The sequence below is a fragment of the Paroedura picta genome, chromosome 3, assembly GCF_049243985.1.
Source record: "Paroedura picta isolate Pp20150507F chromosome 3, Ppicta_v3.0, whole genome shotgun sequence".
NCBI lineage: Eukaryota > Metazoa > Chordata > Lepidosauria > Squamata > Gekkonidae > Paroedura > Paroedura picta.
Window position 1 is genome coordinate 166,861,343 of NC_135371.1, and position 22,540 is coordinate 166,883,882.

At 49.7% G+C, this 22,540-nt stretch overlaps 5 protein-coding genes across 5 annotated transcripts; 2 read left to right on the forward strand and 3 right to left on the reverse strand.

The window, feature by feature from the left end:
• Positions 1 to 4,290: 4,290 nt before the first annotated feature.
• Positions 4,291 to 5,976, reverse strand: LOC143833447 (histone H2B 5-like). Its single transcript, XM_077329298.1, has one exon. The coding sequence runs from the start codon at positions 5,923 to 5,925 to the stop codon at positions 5,545 to 5,547; it is 381 nt and encodes a 126-aa protein (XP_077185413.1). The 5' UTR covers positions 5,926 to 5,976; the 3' UTR covers positions 4,291 to 5,544.
• Positions 5,977 to 6,315: 339 nt separating this feature from the next.
• LOC143831385 (histone H2A type 2-B) lies at positions 6,316 to 6,917 on the forward strand. The gene has a single exon (XM_077324378.1). It carries the CDS (start codon positions 6,364 to 6,366, stop codon positions 6,751 to 6,753), a length of 390 nt encoding a protein of 129 aa, XP_077180493.1. The 5' UTR covers positions 6,316 to 6,363; the 3' UTR covers positions 6,754 to 6,917.
• Positions 6,918 to 7,228: 311 nt separating this feature from the next.
• Positions 7,229 to 7,984, reverse strand: LOC143831386 (histone H4). Its single transcript, XM_077324379.1, has one exon. The coding sequence runs from the start codon at positions 7,964 to 7,966 to the stop codon at positions 7,655 to 7,657; it is 312 nt and encodes a 103-aa protein (XP_077180494.1). The 5' UTR covers positions 7,967 to 7,984; the 3' UTR covers positions 7,229 to 7,654.
• Positions 7,985 to 10,790: 2,806 nt separating this feature from the next.
• Positions 10,791 to 11,791, forward strand: LOC143833450 (histone H2A type 2-C-like). Its single transcript, XM_077329300.1, has one exon. It carries the CDS (start codon positions 10,839 to 10,841, stop codon positions 11,226 to 11,228), a length of 390 nt encoding a protein of 129 aa, XP_077185415.1. The 5' UTR covers positions 10,791 to 10,838; the 3' UTR covers positions 11,229 to 11,791.
• Positions 11,792 to 20,611: 8,820 nt separating this feature from the next.
• Positions 20,612 to 21,125, reverse strand: LOC143833449 (histone H3). The gene has a single exon (XM_077329299.1). The coding sequence runs from the start codon at positions 21,079 to 21,081 to the stop codon at positions 20,671 to 20,673; it is 411 nt and encodes a 136-aa protein (XP_077185414.1). The 5' UTR covers positions 21,082 to 21,125; the 3' UTR covers positions 20,612 to 20,670.
• Positions 21,126 to 22,540: the final 1,415 nt, after the last annotated feature.

Sequence of the window (22,540 nt, forward strand, 5' to 3'; positions counted from 1 at the left end):
ATGTGTGTTATGCGCCCTGCCTCCCGTCGCTCCAGACCAGGGGTAGTCAAACTGCGGCCCTCCAGATGTCCATGGACTACAATTCCCAGGAGCCCCCTGCCAGCGAAAGCTGGCAGGGGCTCCTGGGAATTGTAGTTCATGGACATCTGGAGGGCCGCAGTTTGACTACCCCTGCTCCAGACTGTGACATTCATGACCTCCCCAAAAATCCTGCCCTGCTCAGGTCTTGCAAAGGGAGGGCCCCGGCTTCCTTGCCCGAGTCCATCCGCCTCACATCGGGTCTTCCTCTTTCCCTGCACAGTTGTCTTTTCTAGTGATGCTCATTTTCTCGTCGTGACCAAGGTACAGTAGCTTCAGTCAAGGCCCTTTAGGTTCTAGACAGAGGACAGATTTGATTTGATGGGGCAGATGGAAACCCAAAAAGAAGGGAAAGAAAGGGACTGTGGGGTTTCCGAGAGCAAGTAGGCAAAGAGTGATTATGAAGATGTCTCTTTGCGTTGGTACATCCGAGGCACCGGAGAAATGGGGGATTCTTTCCTTGACCAAGCGCCATTTGAAGCTGCCGGCAACCGGTTCAGGAGCAATTGCAAATTGGAGATGGGGTTGCCAGCTCTGGGTTGGGGAATACCTGGAAACTTTGAGGGTGGAGCCAGGAGTAGGTGAGAGCGGGGCGGGCCCTCAGTGGAGCATAGTGCTGCGGAGTCCCCCCTCAAAAGCAGCCGTTTCTCTTTATCCTAGAGATGAGCAATAATTCCAGGGGATCCCCAGGTTCTGGATAAACTAGTTTGGGGACAAGCTGCTGAAAAGGTTTTTTGAAGGCCTTGCGTTCCTCTCTTTGTCTCTTTGGGTAAAGGTCTACTTCAGCTACTTAAGAAGATCCTCCGTGTATTCTTGAGTGATTGGGGCACCGTGCAGTTGGCAAGCTTTCAGGGCCTCTGGAACAATCTGCAGCGGTGGCCTCACTTTTTGCTTCCCCGAAAGCCAAACGTGCAACCTGATCCCAAGCTACCCGATGCCAGAATGTTCCCCATTCAAAGTCCAAAGAAATGAAGCGGAGTCGGTCTGCAAGATTCCAGAAAGAGGAAAAAACCTGACCTGAAAGCAATGTCAAAATAAACTCCCAAACTTCAAAGCCACTTGTCTCCAATTATTATTGTCTTTTATTAATCCTCCATGTATCCAGGTCAAACCGGAGTGGGATCCAGATATCAATCCCTCAATATTCTCTCTTGCCACAGAGAAATGCAGTCCAAAAATTGCAAGCAAAGTTAGGGAGGAGGGGAGGGAGGGATTAGATGCCCTTGTTAGCCAATTGCAGGAGGTATTTTGCCCTCGGTATATTTTAGATGTGTTGTTTTTAGGATGGGGTTTTATGGGGATTTTATATGTAAACCGCCCGCCTTGAGTCCAAGGAGGAAGGCGGTCTAGAAATTGAATAAATAAATAAATAGACACATAAATATGACCTGGGAACCAGAAAAGAAGGTGGCAGAAACATCCAAATAATCAAGTAAAAATAAAGCATGTGGCAAGAGATGTGTCAAAAAACTGACTCAAAACATGAGTCCCCCCCCGCCCCAATTAAATGACAGTGAACTTTAAAAAAAATCTGTAGATACGAAGCGCAAAATATGATAAAAGTCTGCAAGCAAAATGCATGTTCTAAAAGGCTTGCTAAAAATCCTGGTGTTGTTTCCTTTGCTTTAGTTTCCCTAAAAAGCCCTTCTCTGCCAGAGCAGGCAACCCCTACGCACAACGGCGCTAAACCGGAAATAGCCCAAACGGAGTGACGCACGGAGCCGCATGGCCCTGCCACAACAGGAAATAGCCGGTGCATGCTGGGAGATGTAGTCCCAAGAGGAAATCAGAATGAGAAAGGGGGGGAGGGAGGAATGTGACCCTCTCTTGGTTTTTCTCTTTTTCTCTCTCCTTCTCCCACCCCAGTCTAGGGGATGCTCCTTTAGGTTTGGCATTTCTAGAAAGCTCAGCCTCAGTGGGGCAGGGAGGCACCTCCTCTCTAGCTGGCCAGCAGACAGCAGAAGACACGAGGCGATTGCCCAGGAAGACCAAACGCCGCCTCGACGCCTCGCTCATTTGCTACCTTCCTCACGGGGAGAAGAAAACAAACCTGCAAAGAAGAGCTCAAGCAGCTTTCTAGCTAGGCTGATCCTGCACTGAGCAGGGGGTGGGACTAGATGGCCTCTAATGCCCCTTCCCTATTCTATGGTTCTCCGATTCAGGCGGGCTCTCTGGGGAAAGGGGATGGTGGGCTATTGTACTGTGGCTGCAATGTTGGGGCCGAGGCGTCCACAACTGCCTGTCAAGCCAGAGAAGAAGTTACACGTGATTGGGGTGATCATTGTGGACCTAAAAGTACAAACCTCTCCCTCGAACTCTGCAGAGAACAGGGGAGAATAGTGCTGTTACAGCATCTCCTGAGTCAGGGTCAAACTTTAATGAGAGGACAAAGGAACTCAACCTGTATGCGCAAGTTAGGAACCTACAAGGCTGAGCACCAGCAGAATAGGTCTAAGTATAAAAAAATTAAAGTGCAAATATTTATTTCAATGCATGTGCGCATATAAAATTTTAAAAAATCAACGTGTATCATGCTCTATTGCTCAAATCCGAACCCTTTTGACACATAGATCAGTTGCCAAATAACAAAATGCATTTCAACCCCCCTTGGACATCTTCAGGGGTCTAATATTTAAATGCACTCATGTGATGCAAAAATGGGGACTCTGAGGTGGTCAGCAATCTGAAATGGATTAAAATGTATTACGAAGAGCATTGTTATGCAATAATAATCTATTAACTTTTTAAAAGATAGGTCTGTGTATAAATCCTTGGGGTGATGATGACTCACATGAATGGAGAGGCCCCCACATGAATGGAAAGTACCCAAATCTATCCCTTGGAGCCCTCCAATTAAAATATTTATTCTTCAAAATGCCACCCTACTAACAACATTTAATACATAAAGTTAATTCATTATAAAAACCCAAAGGATGCTCCTATTAAAAGCCTTTTATATGCATTTACGCCCCTTGTAGAAGCCCTCTCTGTACCTGAGTGTATTCTTGGATGTCTCCTGGAATGGAAGAAATATTTACATCCTACCTGCTGTGAGATGTCCTTGAAGTACATTGGCTGCCTGGTGGTGTGGTTGCAAGTGTGGGAAGGCTGCTGAACAAAGAGACCTGAAGAAGTACCTCTTTGAGGCCATTGGCAGGAACGTGCAAAAGTACGAAACTTACTAGTAAAAATATATTTTTACAGAACCCCACCTTGCTATTGGATCAACAAACAATTCAGTATTTAAAAAAACAGCCATACAGTCAATTAAACCAAATGGAGAAATACTGTTCAGCTTGTGAATCCAGAATAGTTCTCTTTTCCCAAGCAGTCTTGAAATAGTGCTGGTTGCAGCCTGAATGTGTTCTATTACCTAGAACCATCTGTGTGGGCAGACCTTGTAAAATATCTCACCAGGGGTGCTGTCAACCTCCTCTGTTTGATGTTGCTTCCATGTTCACAAGTTCTTGTTCTGATGGTTTGGGCTGTACATCCAATATACCATTTTTCACATTCACATTGAATTGCATCGATTGCAGACTCCGTGGAAAACACAATCAACACAACAATTAATCTAAGAAGGCTGATCTCCTGCAGCATTTCTAACTATGCTTGTTTTTTTAATTATTATTATTCAATTTATTTCCCGCCACTCCCAGAACTGGCTCGTGGCAGGTTACAAATGTCCAGTAAAACCTCAATAAACCCCCATTAAAATAGACAGCAAAAATCCTGAACAGGGGCCACAATATTTGTGCCCTCATGTGATGTAATGAGGAATCCTCTAATTCAGGGGTACTCAACAGCTGGCAGTCAAATGCTGGCAGGGGCTCCTGGGAATTGTAGTCCATGAACATCTGGAGGACCACAGGAGTCTAATTGACTATAGTGCCTGTGTCTTATTGGTGTTTGATTTACTGCTGATTAAGATGTCTTGAATATTCCTGGAACTTTTCTACGCAAAGAGAGGGGGAGCCCTGCATCTTGAAATGTTGTGTAATAAGGCCAATGTTTGTGATTTTTAAGTCCCCGAGAAGGTGGGGACTAACGGGAGCCGCTGCGACCCAGAGGCCTTTTCCTTGTGAATTGCCATGCACGGTCGCTAGGGGGCACTGAAGCGTCCAAGGCCGCCGCGAGATCTCCATTGGCTTTCCAAAGGCGAAGGCAGTTCTTGCAGTGGGGACCTCGTCCAGCGCGACCACCCGCCCCTCCCTCCCTCCCTCGCAGCTGGTCACTTTACTGGGAAATAAACCGCGGAGGCGATTCCTTGGCTAGCCAAAGGGAGATCTGCCCTTCCAAGCCCTGCAACGACAGAGCAGAGAAGCGGCGGCGATTCCTCGGCTAGCTAAAGGGAGATCTGCCCTTGCAAATCCGGCAACGACAGAGCAGAGAAGCGGCGGCGGCCTGTCTGAGCGGCGATTCCTTGGCTAGCCAGCGGGAGATCTGCTCCGCTCTGGTTTGGGGCTTCAGGCACTCGGGCGGGCCTGGGCCAGGGGGGGCGGCTCAAGGCTTTCTGGGGTGTGGGCGCGAAAGGATTGACTCCCGAGGAGGCGCGAGGCGGGGGTCCCGAAACGCCGCAGCCGATGTCGGGGTTTCAAAAGCAAGGGCGCCTGGGACGACTAGGGGCACCTCGACAGCCTGTCATTTGGTTTCTACCCTGACCGGGGTTCTGAAAGCGGGTAAGGATGGCCACGGTTAGCCAACTGATCCTCGGCTGGTGTGGCTCGGTAGTCGCCCATCCAGGGATTCTCCGGAGCCGCCCCAAAGGCGTAAGAAATTCCAAGCAAGGGTACACGGGGGTGGGAGCCTGTTAGTCTCCGGATTTCCCAGCTGGAAATTGGCCAGGTGAAGCGCCTGGGTTTTATTCCTAACCCAAGGGCAGTTTGCTCTCTCGCCCCGTCCACTCGCGGCTTGCGTTCTGAATCTGAACCCTTAAAACAAAAATCCAGCGTTCCCCCCTCCAATCTTTTATACCCCGCTTTCCACCGCCCGAAAGTCTCAGAGGCTTAACATCGCCTCCCCCCACAACAGACACCCTGCGAGGGAGCAGAGACCGAGAGCGTTAGAGAACTGCGCTGCGACCACCGCAGTATCAGGCCTGTGACGAGCCCAAAGCCACCCAGTTGGGAATGCAACCCAGCTCGCCAGATTAGAAACTGCCGCTCTTAACCCCTCCGCTACGGAGAAATCCGATTTCCGGATTGAAAGCCACCTTGATGCCAGATTCTCCCTCTGCGCTGGCGGTTCTGAACAACCCCCCTGGGAAAAGCTGCTGCATGCCGGGATGAAAGCTCGTTATACTGTTTTATTTCGAGTCGGGTGGTGTACGGAGAGACGCTGCAGCTGCAGGGATCAGCGATCAAGGCTCTTTCCACGACCAAGTGGGTGGCTCTTAAAAGAGCCTTTTGTGGGGGGGAGAAGAAACGGGGTCGAGTCGCTCGCGGCTTCCTTCCCGCGCGGCGCGGCTCACTTGGAGCTGGTGTACTTGGTGACGGCCTTGGTGCCCTCGGAGACGGCGTGCTTGGCCAGCTCGCCGGGCAGGAGGAGGCGCACGGCCGTCTGGATCTCGCGGGAGGTGATGGTGGAGCGCTTGTTGTAGTGCGCCAGGCGGGAGGCCTCGCCGGCGATGCGCTCGAAGATGTCGTTCACGAAGGAGTTCATGATGCTCATGGCCTTGGAGGAGATGCCCGTGTCCGGGTGCACCTGCTTAAGGACCTTGTAGACGTAGATCGAGTAGCTCTCCTTGCGGCTCTTGCGCCGCTTCTTGTCCCCCTTCTTCTGGGTCTTGGTCACGGCTTTCTTGGAGCCCTTCTTGGGCGCCGGCGCGGACTTGGCGGGCTCAGGCATCGCGAACGAGATTCAGCCAACGCAGGAGAAATAATATTATAAAAAACAAACCCGCACTGGAGAGTGAACGGAGCGAACCCGTCCGGCCCCTGTATTTATACTCTCCTTATGCAAATGAAGGGCTCCCAAGCTCTGCGTTCCGATTGGCGCAAACGGCCCGAGGGTGGCTTCATCATTCCGGAGCACGCGCATGCAAATGAAAGGACTGTAATCGCCGGGTGCCCATTGGACGGGTGCCGCGGCGCCGCATGAGATTGGCCGGCTGTATGTCTAGCGTCGCCATTGGCTCCGCGCGGCCGGCTCCGCGTCCGGCCCAATGGGAAACGGCGCTTCCCTGCGCGAGGAGGGGATAAAAGGGCCTGCGCCCTGGTGCTGCTTTTTAATTGCTGTTTTGGCTCTTTGCTGGCGTGTGGTCCGAGCAGCTGAGTCAGTGCCGCCATGTCTGGCCGCGGGAAGCAAGGGGGCAAGGCGCGGGCCAAGGCCAAGTCGCGCTCCTCTCGGGCCGGCCTCCAGTTCCCCGTGGGCCGCGTCCACCGCCTGCTGCGCAAGGGCAACTACGCCGAGCGGGTTGGGGCCGGCGCGCCCGTCTACCTGGCCGCCGTGCTGGAGTACCTGACGGCCGAGATCCTCGAGCTGGCAGGCAACGCCGCCCGCGACAACAAGAAGACGCGCATCATCCCCCGCCATCTGCAATTGGCGGTGCGCAACGACGAGGAGCTGAACAAACTCCTGGGCGGGGTGACCATCGCTCAGGGGGGCGTTCTGCCCAACATCCAGGCCGTTCTCCTGCCCAAGAAGACCGAGAGCCACAAGCCCAAAGGCAAATGAGCAGGCGTCCCCTCTGCGCTGCCCCCCCTCGTCCGAAAAATAAAACATCTGCTTAACAAAAGGCTCTTTTAAGAGCCACCCACGTTCCCCAGAAAGGGGCTGGAATGTGCTGTCGGGGCCGTGCAAGCTTAAGTACGCAGTTGGGGAGGGGAGGTGTATGTGAGAGCAGTGAGCAAAATAAAGGGGGGAGAAAGTGGCTGATGGGGACCCCCAGGGACTAAAGTTACCGAGATGTCTCAATGTGTTTGCGTTGGACATGGTTCACGCTTTCTTGGTAATCGCTACTGGTCTGCATTGCAGGACTGTCGTAGTAATTGGACCGCCCCTTTTCAGGATTTCCCACTTCACAATTCGAAGACTGTCCGCCATTCGGGGAAGTCTTATTAGGGTGAAGGAAACCGCAACGTTTGAGTTCGTGGGAGGGGGGGGGGCTCTTTGAAGACCAGTAAAGCTTTATTCAAGGCTGAACTTTCGTGTGCAGGCACATTTCCGCAGGCAGTAAGGGACGAGGCTTCCTGCGTTGGCCACTACGGAATACTGGCTGAAGGGGACTCTTTGGGGTGTAATGTCACAGACTTACGTTTTAGGGAAGATGAGAGGGGAGAGGGCAGTATAACAAGCAGAGCAACCCTTGAAAGCGGAACTATCAAGAGTCCCCTAAATCACAGCAGTGTTTTGCAAATCGCACATAAAACGGCACGGAAGCATTTTTGAAACGCTCAAGACCGATCCCTTGCCCTCTCCAGAATATTTATACTCTCCCTGACCAGATGCTGAAATTCTTCCTGTACTCAAGGGATGCATGACAGGAAAGGCGGCCTTGCGATACAAGCTCTTTTCAGGGAGAAGTGGGTGGCCCTTAAAAGGGCCGTTGGATTTGGGGGCGCCGCGGCGGGAGACCTTAGCCGCCGAAGCCGTAGAGGGTGCGGCCCTGGCGCTTGAGCGCGTAGACCACGTCCATGGCCGTCACGGTCTTGCGCTTGGCGTGCTCGGTGTAGGTCACAGCGTCGCGGATCACGTTCTCCAGGAAAACCTTCAGCACGCCGCGAGTCTCCTCGTAGATCAACCCAGAGATACGCTTCACGCCTCCGCGCCGAGCCAGGCGGCGGATTGCCGGCTTGGTGATGCCCTGGATGTTATCCCGGAGCACTTTGCGGTGTCGCTTGGCGCCACCTTTCCCTAGACCCTTTCCACCTTTGCCACGACCAGACATGATTCTCTCTGCTCTGCTAACCCCTCTCAAATGCACTTTCGATCTGGAAACTCGCGTTTATATTGCTCATAGTCCGACCAGAGTGAAAACCGCGAGACTAAAGTGGGGGCGGGGAGACCACGGTAGGCCCGCCCTCCTATGACGTCACAGGGCGAAGGTAATTCGCCTTGTCCAATGAAACGTGGAGGCTGTTTCGAAAAGAGCCGTGATGGTCATGCGGGGTGGGATTTAATTGAAAGGGAGAATGATGGCGCCTTTTTTCTTCCCCTCCCCCATCGGCTGCATCGAGGGTGGACGCCTTGCAGTAGCTCTAAATAAGAATTGCTAGACGAGTCTGTTAGATTAAAACGAAATCAGCTATAAAAAACACCAGTGGAATCCTTCACGCCTCGCCCCCATATGCTCCCAAACTGTAAAAGGCGATTTTTATTAGGGAAAATAGCTGCATTTGTAACTGCGCAGGGGGGCACTGTATGTTTTTAATCTGTTTTATTAGCTTTGGAAACCAGTCCAGTGATGGTCCTGAATTCGATTTTACAAGTCAGACTTGCGATTTGAGTCTGTGGGGAGTTCCAGAGGATCCAATATACATCCATTGCTCAAACAATGCAAAATAATCTTGGAATCTGAAATAGAAAAACACACCATGGAATGTGTTTGAGCAGGAGGGCAGGATTTCTTGGTGTAGAATTTTTAAGATGCAGATTCGAGCATCCATCCACAGAATATTTGCTAATGTGGGGTGCATGAGAAAGGGCACACAGCCTCGGGCCAGCAGTCCGGCATCACATCTTGGGTCCCCAAGTGGAGGGGGGAAGGAGGCAGGTTATTTACACCTGATTTCTAAACGTGGTGTTTCCTGAAATGCTCAAGTCAAGGCTGCAGCAGAGCTGTTATATAAAACAAGAGAATCAACCCGTTGTATTTCCGAAGTCTTCTGGCCATAACCAGATTCGAAACGGAGTGCTGTAATGTAAGGGATGCAGGAGGTCCACTCTTGACTCTTTTGCTAGGTTTTCTTTTTTGTTGTTTGTTTATTTCTTGTAATTTGTGTTTAAACTGTAAAAAATGAACATAGATTCTGCAATGAAAAGGGATGATCAGAACAGTGCAATCCTAGAAAGAGTTACACCTTTCAGAGCCCATGGACTTTAGTAGACATAGAAAGTTGTAACTATGCTTAGGACTGCACCAGCAGTGCTGTATAAGGTGGCTGAACTCTTCCTAGTATCCCTCTCCCTGCAGGGTAGAACAGGTCACATCCTGAGTGGAACAGAACTGCTGTAACCCTAAAATATGCAAGGGACAGTGCAGGACTATGCATGGTTCCAGATTGCTGCTGAACGGGGCTTCTGGTGTTACTGAGCAGCTGCTCCTGCAGGGGTGGCCAAGCTGTAGCTTTCCAGATGTCCATGGACTACAGTTCCCATGAGCCCCTGCCAGCATGTGCCGTTTGGCCACCCCTGACTTAGAGGGTACATTGCTCTTGAATTATTTGGTTTTCAATAGCTGGCAGAAGGACAGGAGCCATAAGACTCCAGTGTGGTAATTAAGGGTAAAGGTAAAGTAAAGGTAAAGGTATCCCCTGTGCAAGCACCGGGTCATGTCTGACCCTTGGGGTGACGCCCTCCAGCGTTTTCATGGCAGACTCAATACGGGGTGGTTTGCTAGTGCCTTCCCCAGTCATTACCGTTTACCTCCCAGCAAGCTGGGTCCTCATTTAACCGACCTCGGAAGGATGGAAGGCTGAGTCGACTTTGAGCCGGCTGCTGGGATCGAACTCCTAGCCTCATGGGCAAAGCTTTCAGACGGCTGCCTTACCACTCTGTGCCACAAGAGGCTCTTAAGGGTACTGGATTCTAATTGGCAGAGCCTGGATGGATTCCCCACTCTGCTTCCACACACAGCCAAATGAGTGACCTTGGGTCGGTGACAGTTCTCTCAGAGCTCTCTCAGCGCCACCTAACAGGTGTTTGTAAGCAGCTTGCAGGGGGGGGATGCCATAAGTTAATCGGGACTTGACAGTATGTAGTGCAGTTTTTGCAGGGAAAACGGAGCCGTACAACTGGTCTCTCACTACGGCTTGCCAACAACCTGGAGAAAACTCAGCTTATCCTTTGGGTAGAACCTTCGTGTTTGGAAAGAGGCAGAGGAGGCTTGTCATGCCTGGAGGGAAACAGCAGCACCCGGTCAATAAAACCCCACTGAAATGACATTAAAGGGATGGGCCGTTTGCTCCCGCCAGGAGTTGGCAGGTCCGCTTCTCCCTGCGCCTGCGACCTGATCCTTACAACTGCAGGCTTTATAAAGCGGTCGCCTTCCCACCCCCAAAGGAAGATTGATGTAGGAAAACAACCCCCGATTGCATGCATGGGTAGATCTCGCACAAGCGGGCTCAGCCGCGTGCTTTGACGCCCCCCCCTCTTTTTTTTTAGCCAGGCTTTTTTTTTGGTTTGTTTGTTTGTTTAGCAACGCCCCCTTCGCCACCAAACGCCGGATGACGCAGAGAACAAAAGAGCCCCTCCACGCAGCAACGGCCCGGTCTCCTATACGCAAAGAATGGTAGCTCGGTCCCGAGCTCCCTATTGGCTCAAGCGCCCTCTGACGTCCCCAACCCCATGCAAATCGCTCGGAACCCGAGGCTCCCCGTCCCCATTGGGTGGCTGCACCACATCCTCGCTTCCAGTTGGAGGCGCCGAGCGAAGCTCTTTTTTGATTGGCTGCCAGGGGACACGGTCCTAGCGCCACCAATCAGATGCGAGAGTTCAGCCGCTGGAAAGGTATAAAAGCCCTGGTCCCGGATTGCTGGCTGCTGAGCCGATCGTCGCCAGGGTTGCTTTTGTGACTTTGTTTTTTGGCGCTTGAAGCGAAGATGTCTGGCCGCGGGAAGCAAGGGGGCAAGGCGCGGGCTAAGGCCAAGTCGCGCTCTTCTCGGGCCGGCCTCCAGTTCCCCGTGGGCCGCGTCCACCGCCTGCTGCGCAAGGGCAACTACGCCGAGCGGGTCGGGGCCGGCGCGCCCGTCTACCTGGCCGCCGTGCTGGAGTACCTGACGGCTGAGATCCTCGAGCTGGCCGGCAACGCCGCCCGCGACAACAAGAAGACGCGCATCATCCCCCGCCACCTGCAGCTGGCCATCCGCAACGACGAGGAGCTCAACCGGCTGCTGGGCAAGGTGACCATCGCCCAGGGGGGCGTCCTGCCCAACATCCAGGCCGTACTCCTGCCCAAGAAGACCGAGAGCCACAAGGCCAAAGGCAAATGAGGGCGATCCTTCCCGCTCGGCTGAACCGAGGCCGAACCCAAAGGCTCTTTTCAGAGCCACCCACCTTTTCCCAGAAAGAGCTGGTCCACCTCTGGCACCCAGAGAGGCAGGTGAGGGGGCGTGGGGCTCTCCAGAGCGGGCAGGAAATTGACTAGCCTGCGCGGGTGAACTGCAGACAAAAAACTGCTAAAAACTTAAAGGGACTTCAAAGTTGGAGAGACTTTCATAAAAAACTGCTTAAAACTTTGAGGGATTTCAAAGCAGATCATATTTCTGCTTTGTATCCTGCTTTTGCGTCTGCGATTCCGGTTCCACAAAAAGGTTTTTGTTCTTTGCCTTGCTGTGGCAGTAGAAACAAAAACAGGGTGGCGTGGTGGGCAAATGGAACTAAATAACAAAAGGATCCAAAAGTCCATTAAAAGTGACAGGTTGGATCCATTGAGAACCATACTGTCGTGCTGGGATAAAGCGAAGGGGAAAGACGGTAGTTGATACTGAAACTTTGTTGCATGTCAATGCGAAAAAACAACCATGTAGCTTGAATAAAAGAAGACAAGTTTTAATTTTTGACTTTTGAAGCCTTCCTTATGGGGTTGTTTACTGGGTAAGCCATAGTGTTGAAATTACTGTATTTGCCGGTGTATAAGATGACTGGGCGTATAAGTCGACCCCCCAATATTTCCACTCAAAATATAGAGTTTGTTACATTACATTACAGTACTATGGGCCACTATGGGCAGCTATGTATATCCCAACTGAAGTGCACCCGGCATATAGGACGACCCCCCCCCACTTGGAGGCATGTTTTTCAGGGGGGAAAAGTAGTCTTATACGCCAGCAAATACTATAGTTCCTGTGGCTGCTTATGTTTGTTTGCTTGGCAATTTGATAAATATGCCCATTAGTATTGCATTAATAAATAAGATTTGTGCCAAACCAAATAAAAGACTATTGGCACCTTGGAAACCTTGAATTTAGCCTAGTGGCAACTTTCAGGTGTCCACTCACAGCAATGCTGAGGTTGCAGTACTGAGGAAGCAAGAAAAAGTACCCTGGTTGTGCTTACTCGTAAGGAAACCCTCGTAAGGGTTGCCAGTCTCCAGGTGGGGCCTGCAGACCTCCTGGAATTGCAGCTGAATGCAAGACTACACTGGTCTTTTCCCCTGGTGGAAATGGCTTTTCTGGAGATCGATGGCATCCATCAGCAATGGGTTCCTTACCTTTCATCCCTTGTGGTTATACTGACACATTTCCAGGAATTTCATACACTAGATTTGGCATCCTTGTTATACTCCCAAAATCTTGGTCTCAGAGGTCATAGATGTACTCCCATCTGACAAAGGGGACTGTCTTTCAAAACCTACCCTTGAAATTTGGTTGTACCCTAAGGTGCTACTTAGAGAAAACAAAAAACCTAACTGGAATTAGCTAGGAGCAGAAAGGTTGAACGTCTGTACAATTTAAACCAGGGGCAGTCAAACTGCAGCCCTCCAGATGTCCATGGACTACAATTCCCAGAAGCCCCTGCCAGCGAATTTAAACAATGGGGTGTTTAAACATACACCAGGCCTTCTTGACAGCCCTAGATGGGTTTTCTGAATGAGTGGGTCAATTATTATTTTTAAAAAATGCATTTTTAAAACGTGTTAAACATATTATTATTATTATTTAATTATTATTATTTAATTTCTAGACCGCCCTTCTCCCAATAGGTCTCAGGGCGGTTTACAACATAAATAGTTAAAAACACAATAAAATCCCCATAAAAACCCCAATTAAAAGTTACATATAACATAACATATAGCGGCGGTGGTCACAATTCTGATCTTAGTTCAGCCTGGTGGGGAGAATAATGTTCAGAAGAGGGTGGCACCAATACAATAGATCTAACCATGATCTCGGTGTTAGAGATCTCAATATTGGAGGGGATCCTCTGATGGGTTAGTGGGAGAGCTGCCCTGGCCTCAACCATATGCCTGGCGGAAGAGCTCCGTCTTACAGGCCCTGCGGAAAGCTGGTAGATCCTGCAGGGCCCTTAGCTCTTCTGGGAGCTCGTTCCACCAGGTTGGGGCCAGGACTGAAAAGGCCCTGGCCCGGGTCGAGGCCAGGCGCACATCCCGTGGGCCCGGGACAACCAGTAAATTCATACCCGCAGAGCGGAGTGCCCTGCGGGGGGCATAAGCAACCAAGCGGTCCCGCAGGTAGATGGGACCCAGACCGCGTATAGCCTTAAAGGTCAATACCAATACCTTGAATCTGATTCGGAAACAGACTGGTAACCAGTGCAGATGACGAAGCACCGGCTGAATGTGGGCCCTCAAAGGTGTTCTAGTGAGGACCCTGGCAGCCGCATTTTGGACCAGCTGTAACTTCCGAGTCAAAGACAAGGGAAGGCCCGCGTAGAGCGAGTTACAGAAGTCTAATCTGGAAGTGACCGTTGCATGGATCACTGTGGCCAGGTGTTCCGAGGACAATATGATCACATTGACCTGTCACCCCCCTTCCAAAATCCAAAATAACCAATGATGGGCCTGGAGGGAGAAGGAAGGGGAGGTGGGCATGGACACAGCTCTGCTTCCCAACCATATTTTGCATAATTGTGCTATTTCTGGGTTGGCTGAAGAATATTTCAGGGGATTCTCAATGGGAAAAAAGTTGAGAAATGCTGACATACACATAGCTTATAGGTCAACATTATCATGTGTACCATACAGTCTTAGACCTAAAATTGTATGATGCTTATTTGGGCTTTGTGTATGTATTTAACCTTAATTTTTACAAAAACTGCACACAATCAATGTTTATATCATTTCAATACCCTATTGTCTACATAAGTGGCTCTCAACCTTCCTAATGCTGCGACCCTTTAATACAATTCCTCATGTTGTGGGGACCCCCAACCATAAAATTGGGCAAGTGTTCTTTCACAGAAATTAAACCAAAACTGACCCATGGCCTGAAGATCCATTGTTCATGATTGTATATAAATTGGCAGGCATCTTCAGCGGGAGCTGCAACAGTGGCGTGCCCCCCCCCCCCCAACTAAGCTGCTTGCCCTGCTGGGACCCCTGTGAAACGGTTGTTCGACCCTCAAAGGGGTCCCGACCCCCAGACTGAGAACCACTGGTCATAGCATAATAGATTTGGAAGGGACCTCTTGGGTCATCTAGTCTAACCCCGTGCGCTATGCAGGACACTCACAACCCTATCGCTCATCCACTGTCACCTGCCACCCCATTGAACCTTACAGAATCAGCCTCTCCGTCAGATCTGGTACTAGCTAGGTTGTTTCTTCTCCTTTCCATGTAGCATTTCTCCCCTCTTTGTTCTTTGCTACTTTGTTCTTTTCAAGCCTGTTTCTCCAGCCCTGTTTATGGGCCCAGCCACTGAGGCAATTCAACGGTTAACTTGGGAGGTGTCAGATTCCGAGCAGGAAACAATTGCTCCAGAGGTTCCCAAAGGGCTGATTAAAGGTGATTTGTTTTTTGAATTACATTTGTGGGAAGACTCCAGCATCTCATTTAATTACTTCCGGGATAGATGTTTTCCTCATATGAATGTACGGGAAACCACCTGCCAGCGAAGAGAGCTCAAAGAAACAATCTGGCTTACCTGAACATTTTCAAGGCCTTTTTTCTCACCATAGAACTATAGAGTTGGAAGGCTCCATAGAGGACATCTAGTCCATCCCACTGCTTAGTGCAGGATCAGCCTCAAGCATCCAGGAGAAGTCTCTGTCCAGCCGCTGCTTAGAATCATAGAACCATAGAGTTAGGAGGGACCAGACAGGCCATCTAGTCCCATCCCCTGCTCAGTGCAGGATCAGCCTCAAGCATCCAGGATAAGGAGACGTGGACTTCAAGAGAACTAGATTGTGTAAGTATGTATTATATATCTGAAAGGTTGTCACATTGAAGAAGGCAGGGAGCATTTCCTGTTGGCAGCAGAAGCTAGGATGCACAGTAATGGCTTTAAACTACATGTAGCATGGTGCTGGCTAAATATCAGGAAAGGAACTCAAAAGTTGAGCTGAACAATAAAAATAATTGGTTGTTTATTATGGCGCACAATTAAAAACAGAATAAAAACTTCTTTAAAACTATACCGAACTAACAGCACATAGAACCAAGGACCAAACGCGTTTTGACGCTTCCGGGTCTTCCTCAGTGGTCAAGATTATAATAACACACTCTATATAGAAATATAGAACTCTCTGTATAGCTCAATGGTTGAGTGGGGTCCTGAAAGATAAATATTGGAAAATATCAGAATGAGCATAATTAAAAGAAGAGTCTAATATGTGAATCACTCAAAAATAAGTGGTGACTTACTGTCATGTGTACATTTTATCCTTTTGCCTTTTTGGAGACAAATTCCTAAAGTCACCACTCTGTAAAAATAAGAGACTTCTTTTGAAAAAAAAAATTTTTTTTTAAAGTGAAATTGCCCATATTGCCAACAGGGCCTTACAGATGGGCATAAATAGTTTCCTTCCTAATACAATGGTATAGCTTTTTCTGATGCACATGAGATTACACTCTGAGTACTGAACTTAATGATAGCGAAGGTATGTATGGGGATACCCTGTTGGCAATATGGGATTGAGCAGGGGTTTGGCCCCTCCCAACTCTATGATTCTAAGCAGCAGCTGGACAGATACTTCTCCTGGATGCTTGAGGCTGATCCTGCATGGAGCAGGGGGGGTGGTACTAGATGGTCTTACTGGCCCCTTCCAACTCTATGGTTCTATGATTCTAAGCAGCAGCTGGACAGATACTTCTCCTGGATGCTTGAGGCTGATCCTGCATGGAGCAGGGGGGTGGTACTAGATGGTCTTACTGGCCCCTCCCAACTGTATGGTTCTAAGCAGTGGCTGGACAGAGACTTCTCCTGGATGCTTTAGGTTGATCCTGCATGAAGCAGGGGGTGGGACTAGATGGCCTATTTGGTCCCTCCTAGTTCTGTGATTCCTCCGAGTGGTCAGAAGGATGAATGAGAACCCCATTTGTTTTGTTTCTTGCCTGCTTGTATGTGTTGGGTGGACCCAAGGAGGAATGTTTCGAGAGACTGTTGCTTACTAACCCCCTCTACACACATGTGTTATAATCTCTACAAGTATCTTCCATTTATAGTGACCCTAAGAATTCTTGACCCCTCCTTAAAGTCTGTTAACAGCCATGCTCAGCTGGTTTTTGCAAACTGAGAGCCGTAGCTTCCTTGATGAAGTCCATCCATCTCCTGCTGGGGTCTCCCTCTTTTCCAGGGACCCTTGTATTCTCCTGATGGGACCAAAGTTAAATAGCCCCAGTTTAGCCCAGCCTTTCCCAACCTTTGGATCATGGAGGAACCCCTGAAATATTGTTCAGACTTTGAGGAACCCCAGAAGTGGTGACGTGCCCCTCCAGAGAAATGGGTTTGGGAGTAAGGTGTGGGAGCCAGCCAGTCCATCAGTTGATCATTTGCCATTGCCTTGATGGAGAACGAGGCTAGGCCTGTAGAGCAACAGGGGGAGTGGGCTCCAGTGATGTCTAGTGAGGTCTGCAGCCTTCCAAATGTCTAGGAAAGGCCACGGAACCCCAGGGTTCCCTGAAACCCTGGTTATGTTATTAGGCAGTGTCCCCTCCAAGCTGCACTTAACACAGGGAGCCCTGCTGAGAAGCAATTTTGCAGCCATGCAGAATTTGAAACCTTGAACCTTGAACTGCCCTTTGTCCATTTTAAGATGACAGCAATTCTGTTCTGCTCAGGACTTCTAAGGAAGTCCAGAGGTAATATACAGAGGCAGGCCTCTTGCCTGGAAAACCCTACAGGGTTGCTGTAGGTCAGCTTTGACTTGAGGGCATGTTCTGCCTCCACTCCCAAGGCAAGCTGAGAAGGCACACCTGGATTGCATAGATTGGTGATGAGATTAGCTGGGGCAGGGAGACCTCAGGTCAGTTGGACAAAGGCTGGGTGTGGACTTGATGGCCCTCCTGGGGGTGGCGATTGAATTACCTGAGTGGCAAGGCTGATTCACAAAGGGCTAGAGATAGTCCATGGCCCTGACCTCACCTGTGATAACATTGCCAGGGAATTTTGTACCACAAAGCAGATTCCTGCATGGTCTTAGAAGGTCTGTTCTTCAAAGTTTGAGTCCAGGGACCGTTTTTAAGGCCAACAAAGGTCCATTCAAGGTTCAAATTTCCCCCATGCATGCCCACTTCATCTTCCAGTTGCCTCTGGACTCAAACTTTGTTCGGCTGCTTCAGAGGAACACAGTCAGGTATTCTTCAGCAAACCATGACCTTTAAACTTGGCCTGAATTGTGATGAACTCTTCAGAAGACTAGAACTATTGTCAAAGAATAGAACCTGGCCCCTTCTCAGTAGGTGCCTCACCCTTTCTATTGCTGGCAGGCTGATCTCAGTTCCTACATATTATAAAACTGCTATTTCTAAAAGGCACTAAGCTGCTCTTTTACAATACAGAAAGAAGAGACAAAAAGACATATAATATTACATCATCATCACATACTACCAAAGAAAACAGAGTCCAATCTTAGACTATATTGAAAATGAGATGGAAAGAAATAATTGATTAGTAAACAATACACTGTTAATCTACAACAACAACAGTTTATTTACAGTCAATTAGACCAGTACAAGAACGGCTGAAATAGCAAAACATATGGTAAGACGTTGAATGCATTTAAGAATCATAAAATCATAATCATCACAGTAATCAACATAAAATTATACATATGTGATGACTATAGAAAATGCACAAAGATTTATTTTCGTGTGAAATTTTGGCACATCTTAATGGCTGCAGAGAGCCTTTTGTGGCGCAGAGTGGTAAGGCAGCAGACATGCAGTCTGAAGCTCTGCCCATGAGGCTGGGAGTTCAATCCCAGCAGCCGGCTCAAGGTTGACTCTGCCTTCCATCCTTCCGAGGTCGGTAAAATCAGTACCCAGCTTGCTGCTGGGGGTAAAATGGTGACGACTGGGGAAGGCACTGGCAAACCACCCCGTATTGAGTCTGCCATGAAAACACAAGAGGGCGTCACCCCAAGGGTCAGACATGACCCGGTGCTTGCACAGGGGATACCTTTACTTTTACCTTTAATGGCTGCAGCACAGAATTTGGTGGTACAGACGAGGGTTGGGGTGCACTTTAATCTCTACTTTGGAAAATATGTAGACAAAATAAATCAGACAAATAGGACAGGTCCTGTCCACGTCCCTGAAATGAAGCTTCCTGAGGATTCATCCTTCTTTGCCAGCTGGAAGATGCAGTTTGTTGGTGGGAGAAGCCCAGTTCAAATGGCTGCATCTCAGACAGAAACTCAGAGCCATGTTTACTGTGATCCTCTCAAAGACCGGACTTCTAGAGATATAAAGGTGCAGGCTGAATGCTGAAGCAAACATTCCAGTTTATTACATTGCTTTGTTTTAACAAAAAAGGGATCTCTAAAACCTCCCCCCAAAGGCAGAACGAGTATTTATTAGGGCCAGGCATCAAAAGTGAGGGAAAGCCTGCTGCAGGCAGAATAGATCTGCCATTAACTCTCTGGCTGCACACAAAAACTCCCCTTCTCCAACGGAGCGGTAAGACTAGAAAAGTTCTAAGCAGGTTCAGGAAGCTTCCAAGCCCCTCCCTTCCAGTTCCCCAAAGCAAGGAGCAGTTGTTTCCCTAGCAATTCCCTGCTCCCTGCTGAATCTCTGGTTTGAAACAAGATGTCTCCAGCAAGGGCGGGGGGGCTGTGTGTTTATATCCCTCTGCTTGTGCCTTGGCGGGCAGGAGAGGCCCGCTACAAACATGCTGAGGTCTACCACCAATCAGAAAGCAGTGCCTTCTCGCTGCTACCAATCAGGAGTCTCCTTGGCCTCTGGGGGCGGGGACTTCACCTGAATCCAAACAACAAGCTTATGTAGAGAGGAGCAATTGGTCCCTAAGGGCCGCTCTCCCAAGCTGGCGAGGCCCGAGCCATAATGCAGGCCACCTGGGCCTGCTGTGGATGCTCAGCTCACAAGCTAAGGCAGGGGTGGCCAGACTGTGGCTTTCCAGGTGTCCATGGACTACAGTGACCATAAGCCCCTGCTAGCATGCTGTGTAGTCCATGGACATCGGGAAAGCTGCAGTTTGACCACCCCTAGGCTAAGGCATTATCCATCTCTGAGATGCAGGGGACTCTGTGTAAGCTCAGAGAGATTCTGCTAGCTGCAGCTGAGCTATATGGGAAAGAACTGTGAATGGGAAAGAACAGCAAAAGGCTGTTCAGGCACTTCTGATTCATGGAAATCGTATCCCATAAATGAATAAACCTTAACCAGAATAGCCCAGGCTAGCCTGACTTCATTAGATCTCAGAAGCTAAGCAGGGCTGATCCTGTCTAGTAGTAGGATGGGAGACCTCAAAGGAATATCCCACTTTAGTTATTTCTAGATGCATATGCCACCCTTTCTCAGAGTGGCTCACCGCATTCCTTATACACATACGATCCATGAAAATCATCAGTCCAATTAATTTAGGATAAAAGCCATATCAAAAGGTCACCCACTTTCTCTCTGGTGGGAGAAATGCATTTTGATGGTGGTTTGGGTTTGTTAGATGCTTTGTCAGCCTGACCTCTCTCACATGATGCTTACATAGACAGGTCCCATATGAAACAAACATACACACACACACACACACACACCCCATGCCTTTCCCTGCCAATCTCCACAACAGACCCCCTGCCATTCTCTTGCGAGTGCAAAGTTCTGTCTATCTTGGATTTTCAAAGCTAAAGACTAAGAAAGAGGGCAAGTCTTCCGCCTGGCAATACCTGGTATTCATCCGAGGCCTCCCATCCAAATACTATTCAAGGCAGGCCCTTAGCTTAGCTTCCCATCTTGGATTACTCCTGTCTGGATGTGCATTCCCTTACCAAAGTTTGCCAATATAGTAATCAAAATGGCCAGTGTTGGGTCTGGAGGGGGTGTGCAAGTAGGCCTGTACACAGCTATGCTTCTCTACCATATTCTGCACAATCACGCTAATGGAAGCCTGAAATGTTTCAGGGACTTCTTGAGGTTAAAAACTGAGAAAGGCTCACTTATAGGTTGACTTTCTGGCTATTATATATATTTAACTGTGTTTCAGACTTCTATTTTATTAATGCATTTATAGGGGGAGAAGCAAGAGAAATTAAACATAGTTAAGTTGGATAGTCTCTGTAGCTTTAAGAAACACCCAAGAATTAAAATCATGAGAAATTTTAAAACTGCAGCTCATCCTTGTGTAAAGATCAGAGTAATTCAGGATTACTTTCCCTGTTCTACAGTTTAGCAGTACCTACCTACCCTCTTAATCCCACCAGAGACAAAGTAACAGACATGTAACAGCCCTTTCCCGGAGTCATGTGGGTGGCCCTTAAAAGAGCCTTTGGGTTATTTTGTTGCCGTCCGCGGGAGTTGCGACTTTAAGCCCTCTCCCCCCGGATGCGGCGCGCCAGCTGGATGTCCTTGGGCATGATGGTGACGCGCTTGGCGTGGATGGCACACAGGTTGGTGTCTTCGAAGAGCCCCACGAGGTAGGCCTCGCTGGCTTCCTGCAGGGCCATGACGGCCGAGCTCTGGAAGCGCAGGTCGGTCTTGAAATCCTGCGCGATCTCCCGGACCAGCCGCTGGAAGGGCAGCTTGCGGATGAGCAGCTCGGTAGACTTCTGGTAGCGGCGGATCTCCCGCAGGGCGACGGTCCCCGGGCGGTAGCGGTGAGGCTTCTTCACGCCGCCGGTGGCGGGCGCGCTTTTCCGGGCGGCTTTGGTGGCCAGCTGCTTGCGGGGCGCTTTGCCGCCGGTGGACTTGCGAGCGGTCTGCTTAGTACGGGCCATGGCGCTTCTCCACTCCGGTGACTCTCGGCAGAAGGAGCAGCAGCAGTGTGGGAAAGAGCGCGCGGCGGCGGCGAATTTATAGCGAGAGCCCCGCTCGCGATTGGCCGCCTCGGCATTCGAATGTTCCCGGGGTAGTCCGGGATTGGCCACCAGGTTTCGGTCTGGGCCCCGCCCCTTTTTGCCTGTTGTGCTCCGATTGGCCCCGGAATGCCGAAGCGCTCCCGGGTGGTGGGGGGGGGAATGTCCCAAGCACTTAAAAAAAGAGCATTATTTTTCATTCCTTGCGGATTCTTTACCTACAGGGCTGCGTGTATTTGTTTTGTTTTTAAAACATTTTATTTTGGACATTCCGCTTGTTCGGCTCCCCCCCTCCCCTTTCCCCTTTCCATCGGTTTTATTGCTATTCTTTAAAATCAAAGTGCTCTAAACACTCCCGTAGGAAACAATTAAATATACTCCAGGGGGAAAATGAAAAGCCGGATCTACACGGATTCTCTACTTTTTCTCCACCCGGAGCCTTAGTTTCAGTCACGTGTATGTTTGTGCGAACGGTCTGAACCGGGGAAGAGGGGGGGGGGTGACCCTCTAAGGCTCCATTTCGGCCAAGGAAGTTTTCCTGCAAAGGGGCGCGGGGGAAATGCAGATTAATCTAATCAGTCGCATAAAGGGATAAATTCGTGTTTTTAAAAAAATATATATATAGTGTGTGATTTTCCTGCCGGACACCTATAACGCACGTTTACACGGAAACAAATCTCAATTGGACTCTTTCTCTCCCCCCCCCCCCCCCCCAGCCAGGGTATCCGGGACACCTCCGCCTCTCATTTCCCGCAGAAACCTTTCGGGAAAACCTCGGGTTGTGTGTGAGTTTATGTGTGTGATTTTCATCTCCTTACAGCGGCCTCGGCAGCAGCGCTTGCGGGAGGTGAAGCTCAATCCCGATTGCTTTAATGAGCATCAAAAGGCGGAGCCGGGGAGAAGAAAGAGGTTTGAAAATCCCGCGCAGAGAAATGATTGGACGGAGGCAATTTTTTTTCCTTCGCTCCTCCTCCTGGAGCTCTGATTTACAGGGGCTACTAAACAAAAAACAACCCCTTTATTCACCATTCTAGAGGGGTAGTTTTAATGTTGAAGATTGACAAGGGACCCAGCAGTTTCTCTGTACAACATCTGGCAAAACTATCTCCTCTCTGAGAAAGTGAGTTTTGAGGTTATACTCTAGGTGCTGCTGGACTAGGGTAACCAGGCACAAGGGCTGGGCGTGGGAATCTAGGGTTGCCAACTCCAGGCTGAGGAACTCCTGGAGATTTGGGGATGGAGCATGGGGAGGAGAGGACCCTCTGAGAGGTAGGGTGCCATAGATCACCCATTTACCCCAGGGGAACCAATCTCTGTAGTCTGGTGATGAGTGCTAATTCTTGGGTATCCCCCAGATGCCACAGGGAGGCAGTCACCCCAT